This window comes from Falco punctatus, assembly GCF_963210335.1.
Source record: "Falco punctatus genome assembly, chromosome: 10".
Classification (NCBI taxonomy): domain Eukaryota; kingdom Metazoa; phylum Chordata; class Aves; order Falconiformes; family Falconidae; genus Falco; species Falco punctatus.
This window is the reverse complement of record NC_137590.1, coordinates 713,598-725,359: the sequence shown is the minus strand read 5'-3', so window position 1 is coordinate 725,359 and position 11,762 is coordinate 713,598. Positions and strand designations below refer to the sequence as shown.

The 11,762-nt window shown below is 49.8% G+C and overlaps 1 protein-coding gene across 16 annotated transcripts in view; it reads right to left on the bottom strand.

Moving 5' to 3' along the window:
- Positions 1-2: 2 nt before the first annotated feature.
- Positions 3-11,762, bottom strand: part of CHD6 (chromodomain helicase DNA binding protein 6) — a 102,780-nt gene continuing 91,020 nt past the window's right edge. For 9 of the 16 annotated variants that reach the window (XM_080405335.1, XM_080405322.1, XM_080405323.1 and 6 more), the window contains 7 exons: positions 11,286-11,434; positions 10,798-11,004; positions 9,652-10,098; positions 8,778-8,969; positions 6,788-6,907; positions 5,622-5,726; positions 3-3,549 (listed from right to left, as the gene is read on the bottom strand). In XM_080405335.1, coding sequence (XP_080261461.1) covers positions 2,659-3,549; positions 5,622-5,726; positions 6,788-6,907; positions 8,778-8,969; positions 9,652-10,098; positions 10,798-11,004; positions 11,286-11,434 — 2,111 coding nt within the window. In that variant the 3' untranslated portion in view covers positions 3-2,658. The remainder of the gene's footprint in view (positions 3,550-5,621; positions 5,727-6,787; positions 6,908-8,777; positions 8,970-9,651; positions 10,099-10,797; positions 11,005-11,285; positions 11,435-11,762) is intronic. The other 7 variants (XM_080405329.1, XM_080405327.1, XM_080405331.1 and 4 more) reach the window with 5 other exon arrangements.

Sequence of the window (11,762 nt, the reverse complement as noted above, 5' to 3'; positions counted from 1 at the left end):
AGTCAGGTGAATTAAACATTCACATATATTTGCTGAAAAAAAATTATATACATCTGTAGCAAGGCTCTGCCAAGTCTGAAAGATACGCATCATCTAGTCACTAAATTAAAAAAATAAAAATCTGACTTTTAAATCTTTTTCTTTTTATCCATGTTCAAGAGCACAGACAGTTTATTTCGTTAGCACATTTGGTGAAGGATGTATGTTCGTGTGAGTAGCCATGAAAACCGGTGAAAATTTGGCATTTGTGTTGGATACGATGGAAAATAAGAAGCCACTTACGCCTTACAGTCTAAATAATCCACAGAGTATATCGGGTTGCAAAAGGGTCACAAAGTAGCAGTCAAAGAGAAGCCTAAACACCCAGAGACATAGCATACATGTCTGATAAGGAAGAACAAGGTATAGAGCATGCTGGCTAATTAAATAAATTCCACTTTCAACCCTGTTCCTTACACGCGTAACCCTGGAAAAACCATCCCATAACAAGAAATGGACTCTGAAGAGATTTCTGCATCCATTCACAGTAAGGCTTTGAAGATATATGAAGTTTTATAGCATTTGTATTTTAAGGATTTAGGGCAAGTACATGTTTTTCTACTGAATAAAAAGAAAGTTAGTACTTAAAAGGTTCAAAAATATATCAATCGTGATTTTTTTTTTACATAAATAAATTATATTGATTTTGGATTTAACAGCTGAAAAAACCCTTTCTGCTTCCACTGGAGGCAAAACTGAACAAAATGTTAGTTAAATAGAGATAGCAGCATTTCTAAGAAATCTGTTGATAGGGATACAGTTATCTATGCTACAAGGATGTTATTAAATAGAACATTTAATTATCGGGGGTGGTTGCATCATGATTGGTTACATACTTTAAAAAAAAAAATATCCAATCCAGTAAACTGGGAATAAAGTCCGTGAAAATATAAACCAAATGCTTTTTAGATCATGGGTAACAGACTTCTTTGAGATGCTAATTTTAACACGTACATAATTTATAATCCCAAATGTATAAAAGACAATGACAAAAAGCATCATAAATAAATAATGCAAACTGCAATAGTTATGTCAAAACATTTGGACCATCTGATAAATTAGCAAAACTGTAACAGAAAATAAGTAAAAAATACAGTAAATTGTGACAACCAAATGTGAAACCGATTACTAGCACGCTCCCAACTCCCTCACCAGCCTGCCTTTCATCTCACTGCTGCACCACTGTGGGTTTATTTCAAGTCTCAAACCATGAGCTGCAAATAAGAACAAGCCCAAGTGAAAAAAAGAATTAAACGAGGAGTGAGGGGAAGGAGAAACAAGAAGAGTTGCCTGTGGAGAGGAGTCTCAGTACCCAGAGCTGCTGGGGGACTGACAGCATTAAAACCTGTCTCTTTAAAATGCAGATGTCAAAAATCATTTGCCATTTGGAGGGGAATCGGAAATACTGTTCAACAGCAAATGGAATGGAAAGAAGCAGCCAAGGTCATCTCTTCACAGTCTAACGCTAGAAAAAAAGGAGCTCAAGCTCTGAAAGTCTCAGGGGTCCTTCTTGGAGGACTACCCCAAACAGGAAAGCCGGCTTACAGCCTTTCTGTTGTTTGCTGAAAAGACGTTGCTTCTGGGGTAAGGAGTGGAAAACACAAAAATTAAAAAAGCCTCAGTGTTCATATAAGAGCATTAAAATCAGTGTGGCCTGTTCATGGCTGGAAAAAAATACCTTTACAGCACTTCTAATACCATAGATGAGAACTAACACCAGAGAGGAGAACTGAAGACTAGCAGAATGATGAAGAAACTGGTAGCTACATGTACAGTAATCCCAAAAAAAGTCATGCAAGATGTGCAAAACCTTTCCAGCTCAAGCTGAAAAGTCCTTGTAACTATTGAAGAAAGGGCAACTAAACTCCACTTAACATAAAACCAAACTTTGGGTTTAAAAAATACAAAAGAATGTCTACGTCATACTTTCACTCGCTGCAGTTTGTCTCCAAACCTTTGAGGTGGGGGTGATAAAGAAATCATATCACTACCAGTTATGCTTTTTCCTTTCAAAGAAATGAATAAATGCATTTTCAATCATTAGTTATATACGTCTGTCTATACTACTATTCTAGTAACCATGATAAAATAGGGAAATACTTTAAATCAAAAATACACATTAGCACTTACTATAGCTGTGCTTTTTACCCCCAAATACAGGCTTTTTCATTCAGTGTCATTATAGACAGAAATACCCTCGTCTGCGTGTAGACCAAGAGGTAAAGACTTTTTCTTTTGCTCTTGCGCTTTTTTTTTTTTTCCCCCCCTGCTTTTTCTTCTCAAAGGAGTGAGCAAATTTGGGGGGGGTGACTGAGTACTGGATTTGCTATCATCGGCTGGGATGAACAACTGGAAAAACAGAACGAGAATTTGGTGCCTCCCATACTAGCTAGACAACACTGTTTATCTAATAAAGTGGCAAGACCCTGCAACTATTAACATGTAATATGTCACCAGAGTTTTTTTCTGACAGGGAATTAGGTAGATAATATTATTCATGGAAACACAGGTTTATGAAGGCGGAGCGGGGTGGGAGGGTAAGTAACAAAGAGTTTATGGGATAAGAAACTCACAAGCCACAATCTTTTTGTGTGGTTTTTTTTCAATGAAACAAAAGTTCTAATTGGTATCGCGAGCCGCTTCGCGTTCCTCCTCTGCTGGTCCATTCTGCTCTTTCTCTGCCGACAAAGGCGGTGTTTGCTCTCTACAGTTTTGACTGTTTGCAGCTTCTTTTTCTGGCAGCGAGACAGTTTCTGGCTCTGGGTTTGCAAATTCCCCTTTCGCTTTCTTTCTCTTCCGCTTCTGGCTTTCCAGGTTCGCTGCCTCCGAGTGCCTGGTTTGCTGTATGCCGGGTAGCGCCATGCCGATGCCAGGGGAAAGAAACATTGAGGGATAGATCAGTCCAGGAGACATCCCTGGGATAAGAAATGGGTTAAAAGCTACAGGACTACTGGTAGTTATTGCAGATTCTGTCTGATTAGAAAACGAACTAGGACCAGGCTTATCTTCTGAGAGAGTTTCTTTTTTCACATCCTGGCTACTCTGTTTATCCTCAGTAGCTTTCTCTGCGCTGGCTGTACCACTTTTTGTTGTGCTTGTTAGCGAAGTTGGAGCAGTAGCAGTACAAGTAGTTGTCATGGGGGGGTTGAGAAGTCCTCCAACGCCAAACATCTGTGGTACAGTAGCCATGCCCGGCAGCATCATGGGCAGCATACTCAGGGTGCTTTTAACATCCTCGCTGGCGGGCACTGCTGCAAATCCAGCAGGAAATCCAACCAGCCCAGTCAGAGGGATCCCCTGCATGTTTCTCATGTTCTGAAGTCCTACTAGATCCATCCCAGCAATCAGTCCGTTCATGAACAATGGTCCCATTCCAGAAGAAGAATCTGCTACAACGCTGGGGCCTTTAATGAGTTCGCTTCGGGGCCTTCTCCCCCTCCGGCGGGGCCCCGCATCTCGGAGCACAGGCTCAGTTAGGATGCGATTGAATTTGCTTTCTGGTAAGTAGCCCTGGAAACGAAACACACACAACAGAAAACACCTAACAGTTACTACTGCATCAAAGGAAATACGGCTTTTCTGTGCTTGCATCTGCATCTCAGATGGTGTCCGCACAGAAATATTTGCCTACATGATATGGAATTTGAGAGGTAAGCACAACTTTTCCCCAAGGGATGCTACCAAATGCAAAACACCCTTGCTCTGCCCTGGTATGATACTGCAGAGCCAAAGCGCACAGGGAGGAAAGGAGGAAGCACTTTTTTTCCCCCTGCATTTTCACCTGAGCCCTCAGCATCGGCTGTTCGCAACATGAGAAGCACCAGGGCAGCTCTGTGTCAGATGCCAGCTTAGCTCCCCTCCCAGCTTTAATCCTGGCTTCAGCAGCAGGTGAAAAATCATGTATTTTAGATGTGAAGAGCCAAATTTTCAATGCTCTGCAGGACAGCAAAGCCGCATGGGATGACACACAGAGAGTGAACATGCTGTCTGAGAAGCTCCCAGTTAGAGCTTCGCTGAGACACCAGGAAGGTTCTTCTGAGCATTCAGCTACGGGACCGCAACCCAGCAGCCACAACTGGGTAAGACTGTCCAGTTACACAGCGCAATGTGAGGGGGAATCCACCGCACAGTTTAAAACTCCATTTTTCAACACCCTCATCACAGACATTTAAGCATTTCCCTTTGTGGCTCCCTTGAGTTTCAGTATCACTGCTCTTTGAATCATTTCCAATTAATAGATTCGGGTAGGAAAAGTATTTCCCATTGACACCTGCAGTGCAGAAACTTGAATCCGATGACCCTGGCGGTCTGCACGGCACAGCTATTACCAAAGAGGGAGAATCTTCTGCTCTGTTCCCACTGTCATGTGGGAGAACCTGAATGGGGTCGTGACTGCGCCTGGGCTCTGTGGGGCAGCTGACCCCATGCTCCTGCCTGCCCAAGCGCCCAGAGCAGCCAGACACCCCTCCACATGCACGTGCCAGGACCGATGCGCACTAGCCAAAAGCAAAGTGCTGATGCAGCTCGGTGGTGTGAACGCTAACGGGCATGCAGCCACCAAACCAGGGCGCATGGGCGGGTGCCCAGGGCAGTGGCCAGGCACACAGCTATTCCTACCAGCAAAGAGACCATCCCCTGCAAACAAAGGCAAGGAAGAGCTGCCAGCTCGCATGGGTGCTGTCTGCCCAGACGGGTGCTGACACCAGCCCAGACCTGGAGCTGTTTCTGGGGGGAGTGGAACAGATCATGCCAAATCTCCAGTGCTAATTAAAAGCAAATTTGAGAGCAGCACAAACCTCTCAGCCAATTGATTCCCCCTCCAGCCTGCTGCAAGGGCATCACGCAAACCACTGCAGCCACAAAAACAGGGGAGCAGGCAAGAGGGGCGGCAGGGAGAAGCCTGGGTAATGCCAGCCCGCAGGGTGGGGAAGGGCGATCTGGCAGCAGCCGTGTGCCGGAGGAGAAAGGTTCTCCTCTATAGGCTCTGCCACGCACCGGGGCAGGGAGTGGCGTGACAAACAGGATGAATGAACACAGAGAGGCGAGGCTCCGTCCTGCCCCTCTCCCTGCCAGCAGTGTTCGAGCCTTCAGGCCTGGTGACCTGCAGGCCATTTAGCAGGCAGGCCTAGGGCTGCAACAGGCAGAGTTTGCAGGAACTGATAAAAAGCCTCAGCTGAGGGTATTTTTTAAAATTTGACCCACAAGAATGTGCTTTGTCCACTCCCTGCCATTCAGCACCCAAGGTGGATTACCACTCCTAGGGTGTTTCCCTTGCCCCTGTTATTTCCAAGAGTTCCAAGGCTTTCTGGACAGTCACTCCGAGCTGCTGAGCCCTATTCCCAGGGCGCTGACCTCCTTCTCTCCTTCCCCTGGCCGCACCGCTGGACTGTGGCACGCACCCAACCGCCCTCTCTGCTGCGCAAGCGCCCCCAGTGCTGCTGGCCCTGCAGCTACCCCCTCCCATGTGCGCAGCTGAGGTCCTGCCTCACAGCGCCCGGATCCTCACTGGAGAAAGGTTGTGGGGATGGGGAGGGGAAAGAAAAGATGACATGATACAGATTTCTCCAAAAGCTCTAACTTACTGAAAGCTTAACAATGTCAGCCCAGTCAGCTGCAACAGCATACTCCAAGTTTGCATCAAGCCACCTTGGCAATTCCTTCAATGCTGGTGCCGTGGCTCCCCCTAACTATAAAACACAGCAGAAGGATGACCTCTATTGCAGAAAGAGTTATGTAAAATAATACAAGAAATATGAATACACTTCCCCTAGCTCCTTGCTTTGGGCTGCAGTTTGGCTAGGGCAGAGACTCTTCCCTTGCTACACATCTTTGCAGGACTCTGTATGCACCTGCTGCCTCCAGACACAGCTCAGGGAGAAAAGGCAAGTTCAGCCTCTGTGGCCTGCCCCATCGCCCTCCCCATGAACAAGTGATAGGGACAAAGCTTCTGTGAAAGCCGTGCTCAGAACCAGACAAACCCACCAATTCACCCAGGTCTCCAACGGCCATCGTGCATGTAACAGAGGGAAACACAGATGTGGCTGAAACAGCCTCTTTCTGCCTTACTCTTTAGCTTTGGTTTTGGATAAGATTAATGTCACATCACCTTCTGACCTGGTGCAGTCCTGGGTGTGTTTAAGAACCGGACTTCAGTGGAAAGTATCCCTGAATGCCCCTTCTCATTCAGAGAGGTGAACATCAGTGCACATGCAGATTAAACTGCAGACAAGTAAATCTGTGGTCCTTGCTCAGTAAGCAAGAAAAAGCCCTTCAAATCCTCCACTTCCTGCGTGCCCAGCACCTGCCTGGGTATTGGTATGTTCTGCCTGCACCTCATAAGGAGGAATAAAACAAAAATATCTGTCTGGCAATATTAGAATCTGTGGCATACTGCAGTGAATTCAAGGGAAACAAACAAACCAGGAACAGGAAGCACCAGCCAGGGCTGTGCCGATGGCGGCTTTAAAGCCAAAGGATGAATTCCTTTGCCACTGCGGGGTCTGTATACCCTGGCGAGGGTGAACACTCAGACTTTCCTTACTTCACAGAGAAAAAACACTTATTCCACAGGTCTGTGTCCCCCTGGGCACACATGCGTCACAGGAAGGCATGGATCAGTGACGCCCGCGTTCCAGGCTTTTCTCCCATCCATAGGCTTCTCTGGCTTAAATTTCCCCCCAGGTGAGCTCAGGGTCTGCTAAGCATTTCAAGACACCAAGGGCAGAGCACAGAACAGGCCGTTGCTTACCCGCCGTCCGGTACCCTTATGTACCACAGGCACCCGTTCCTCTCCCGTGAGTGAGTTAATGTCCAATTTGCTGGGGTCCTTGCAGCGCTGCCTCCTCTGCTTGGGCTTGTCTGAGAAATTCTGGAGTGCAAACAAGACAATGTTAATGAGACTAGATGGCTTAGTGAGCCTGGACGGCTACAAGCCCTGCAGGGAGTGGCACAGATGAGCTCCTGAGGGACAGAGGGTCCCTGCAGACTTGGGCGGGAGCAGCACGAGCGGCACATGCTGGTCTGCCACAGGACCAGCTCTCAAATGAGCACAACCTGATTTTGTAGGTATAAAGGGGTTTTCAGTGTATCCCACTTAGACTGCTCCAGCCCTCTCTAATTCCCCTCCAGTCCTAAAACTGCAATACTTGCTGCCATTTCATCTGTATGTACATCTGTAAATGAGGTGCTAATTACAGCTAGGAAAGAGAGGTAACAGGTCTGTATGTGCCATCTCCTGTCAGTTTGATATGGCTACCCGCTTCTTGCCAGCTCATTTGTGCTTTCTTTCACTCCTATTTCAGCTGTTCCCACCGCAGAGCTGCTGCACCATGTTTCTTTGGGATCAGAGCCCTTCAGGACCGCAACCTACAGAGTTGAGGCCGAGTTCCTGCACACCCACCGTGTGCACCAAGTCTGGGTGTCAACGTGCCTGCAGGGATGTAGCATTATAATGAGCTACTGCAGGCTCCGATTCCTGAGAGTCAAAGACCCTGAGCGTGGTCTGTCCTTCAAAAAGCTGAGCTGCTGCTGCACCCCAAAGCAGCTTTCAATCTATCCCACCTGGAGAGAGGACACCTGCCCTGACAGGGGAGATCCTGCAGGGTGGCTAGGGCACTGGGGGCCTACTGGGAGCAAGAGGTTCACCAGCAGCATGGCCAGACTAGGCAAGCTCCAGCAAGCCCCCACAAAGTCAGGGGCGATGGGAATGAGTGGGATGGCACCTGCTCCACCATCTGACTGCTTCTTGGAGTGCTCCTGGGAGTCTGGCCTTGCATGCAGAGCTGCATGTATCTCTGGATTTTGAAAAGCAAGGGCCATCCTGCCTGAGCAAATGCTGGTCTCCTCATCTTTCATCTCTTAACAAGCTCCAAAACACTAGTGCCTTGCCAGTACTCCAAGCTCCAGGGAATCCCTGCCTCAGGCACGCAGTCCTCCAGGACCAAGATGTAGTCATGTAATTACCACATTTCTTCCTGCCCTGTTTTACACCCCATGCTCTGCCTACCACACGGTCTAATATGCTAAATAAGCTGAAACCTGGAGCAAACCAACCTGTGAAACCAAGAAGTGGATGCTTACGAGATGGCAAGAAGAATCAGACAGACTTTGCCCCCCAGCTCTGCCAATCTACTTTCTGACAGCACCCATGGCCGTGCAGCCAAGGCCTTTGCAGTGGCTGCAGCACAGCTGCCTCAGTCCAGTTTTTAAAGCGAGGTGGTTTCCTCTTGCCTGGGGACCTTATTTAATACAACAGCACTGCCTAAAATGCCCTCAGGTGAAAGGGAGCAACACAGGCAGACCCCGAGCATCCCAAATCCTTTTTCCCATTTTTCTCCCCATCCCTGCTGCTTCTGGAAGACATTGGACTCATTGTGCACTGGGCAGATGGATGCACTGGAACTGGAGACTGGATCCTGGGGCAGGAGGACCCTCCTGCTCAGCAAGTCAAGCTCAGCAAGTGCCTTTCACTGCTGTACAGGGAACTGTGCCCACCTCCCAGACGTGTAACGAACCTTCCACAGAGCCCTGATGAACACCACAAGCCATGGTACAGGGGAAAAGGTTCCATTTTGAAACACTTTGTGGAAGGCCTGAATTCAAAAGCAGCTGCAGAAAATCTAACACAAAGGGCAATACACAAGGCTGACACGGGCGCGTGCACATACACACACCTGCGCGCATGTGCGCACACACACACACACACGCGCGTGTGTGTGCACACCAAAGGCCACCCTTACTGTGCCAAAGCCGGGAACGTCAACTGTGTAGTCAGACTGCTGACGGAGCCAGTCGAGGAGACTCTTATTCGGGACAGCCTTCTCTGCTTGGCTGCCTGCAGCTGGGACTGGCTGTGGAGTTGAGGTAGCAGCAACCGGCCCATCAGGGAGGGGACTGTTCTGAGAGGGCTGTGGCTGGTCTTCCTGAACATCCTGAAGTGGAGGGAGGAGAAGGGAGAGCCCGAGGGAGGAGAAGGGAGAGCCCATCAGCAGCATGTGGTGATGCACAGGCACCCAGATAAGCAGAGCTCCCAAAGCAGGTCATCTGCTCCCATCACAGATTAATCCACATATTCTCAGTGTCTGTTCCTTAAATCACTACCCACCACCACATTACACACATTACAGACAGCTGGGAGATGCTTCCGAACTCACCTGGAAACACCCTAATCACCATGAGGACCAACTTCCCCCCAGATCACTCCTAAAAGTGGTGAAGAGGGACTGATCTTGCTCCCAGAGCCCCATTCTTCTTTGAGTGGATCCCAGGGCAGAAGGAGAAAGGGTGCAGCAGGCTCCTGCCCACAGCTCCAGTGCAGTCCAGGATCTTTCCTCGTGTTCTCTAACCCTAGACAACCTCTGAGGTGTGATAGCTGCTCTTGATAATGCTTAGCAGGACTCAAACACTCAGGTGGAGTGCTGCAAGACAGAGGGAAACCTCCCTTCCTCCCTGAAGTAGTATCTGCTCCTGCCTGCTCCAGCACAAGCCAAGCTGTCCTGGGGGGAGGGTCCCACATTGTCATGGGCAACAGAGCTTGTAGGGGAGAGCTGGACCATCAGACAGATCATGCTGACTCCACTGGGGCCACGTGAAATGGGGGGAGCATCAACCCACCTGCAGCCTGGCTGGAAGAGGCCTCTCCTTCAAGAAGATGAGGTCCATCCCTTCTACATTTTTTCTCCTGCCCCGTCTCCTCCTCATGGCAGCATCGTCTCTTCGGAGGCTGCCATTTACAATTTGTCCTGTGACAGGATGGATTAACCCTGCCTGGAGGATGCCAGACAAGTCCATGCCCAGGGAGCCCTGGAGGGTGTTCACGGTCCCCAGTTTGGGCATGTTTGTGTTCAGGGGGAAAGGAGAGGAGTTCCCCGGGGACCCATCAGAGGCTCTGGACAAGTCCACCGCTGCGTCACGCCAGCCATTCAGCACAATGGGAGGATGAACATGGGTTGCTGCTAGCTGCTCCAAGCTCCTCTGTTTGGTATCTCTCTCCATCTCGAATTCATAGGGCCTCCTGTGCTTCCGCTCATCCTTTGCCATGGCAGGGGTGAGGAAACCTTCCTGCATATATCAAAGCCATGGAGAGGGTTAAGGCTGCTCACGCAGTGCCCAGGGACCACAGCTCTTCAAACCAACACTGAGCTAATGGTCAGGCTCTTCTGCATGCACACAGGAGCCCTGAAGGATGTCCTTTCCCTGGGCACATCACACCTCTCTTTCCCTGTGTGGGGACAGTGCAGGAGCACCCTCACACACACTTCAATCTCCCAAGGTGCTATAACCCTGGGTGCTCTGCCAGCTGCTGGGCAGGCAGGCTTGGAGTCCCAAGCCAGCAGCTTCTGTCTCTGCACTGTGTCCAACGGTGAGAGGTGAGAGAGAGCTGGTCACTGATGGGGCAGTTCCCTCTCCTGCACCCTTTCCTTTGGGACACCAGGGCAGTGTCCCCTTTTCTCCCTCACCACTCCAGGTGCTGCAGCGGTGACTCTGGAAGCACCTCTACAGCTACACATGCTACAGAGCTGCTGCAGAACAGCTGCCTTCCTAGGAGGGGAGCAGGGCTGGTGGGGGGCTGAGAGTATGGGGACCTCATCAGGAGCCCCCAGTGGAGGGGACCAAGTGGCTTAAGCCACGTGTTGTACACCACAAGTGGCACCAAGAGGCAGTGAAAACTCAGGCTCTGCTTGGGAAAGTCCTGAGCACTTCCGAGCAAAGCTTCACCCCAGAGTCCCAAGCCTGTCCCTGCCTGAGGCCCCCCCTCACCTTTTGTACCTGTGAGATTAACACCCCGTTATTGTAGCTGGGATCAGGGGCTTCTGACTCGGCGAAGCTGTTCCTGCTGCCAGCACTGCTGGCTACTGTTGAAGCTGTCAGCAGACTTTGTGTCTCGAACTGCTGGCTGGAAGAGGGCCACTTGCCCTTCAGGATGGCATGGCAGATGTTGTCAATGCGGTTGATGACCACACGGTCCTGCAAACAGAATTGGATGGTGGCAAGCTGGGACTCGAATGACTAATCCTGAGATGACATACACGAGTCAAAGACAAACTCAGCCCTGATGACTTCAGCTTGATGGGGAACTGCTTTAGGGTAGGCATGTCCACAGCACAGGTGCTTGGGAAAAGCACCCCAATTAAAGCATCCATGGGGAGGCGTGTGTGAAGGACCAGGAGGCAGGGCTGGGGCTGTGTGAGCCACTGCTGTTCACAACTACACAGTAACACTTGCAGTACAAATAGTGTTAAACTCACCTTAGGCCACTCAGAGAACGAGTAAAGCGTCTTTTCCTGCAGCAGCTGGGCTATGGTTGGTGCCCGGGCATCCTGAAGGTCATCAATCTCCCCAGGCAGGACAGAAGCAGAACTCTTGCTCTCTTCCTCCAAGTACTTCTCTGGACCATCTGAGAAAGTGACAGAGAACAGAGCCCATCACCACCCTGCCTCTCTTGCCCTCTCAAGCCAGGAGTAACTCCCCTGACCCTCCCACCCCAGGCCCTGCTGTCTGTCTCCACAAGGGTCCCATTCCTCAGCCAGCCACTCCCAGAAACACAGGAGCCCTGGGTCACAGCAGGTGGCCCACACTGCTCACGGAAGGCCAGCTCTCCCCTGGGCTGAGCCTGGGGATCCTGTGTTGCAGTGGCCCCCACCCCTGACTGTCCCCATAGCCTGGGCAGGTGTAGAGGAGGACACATGCATTTCCAGAAGGAGCTGCTTGCCAGGCAGTGCCCT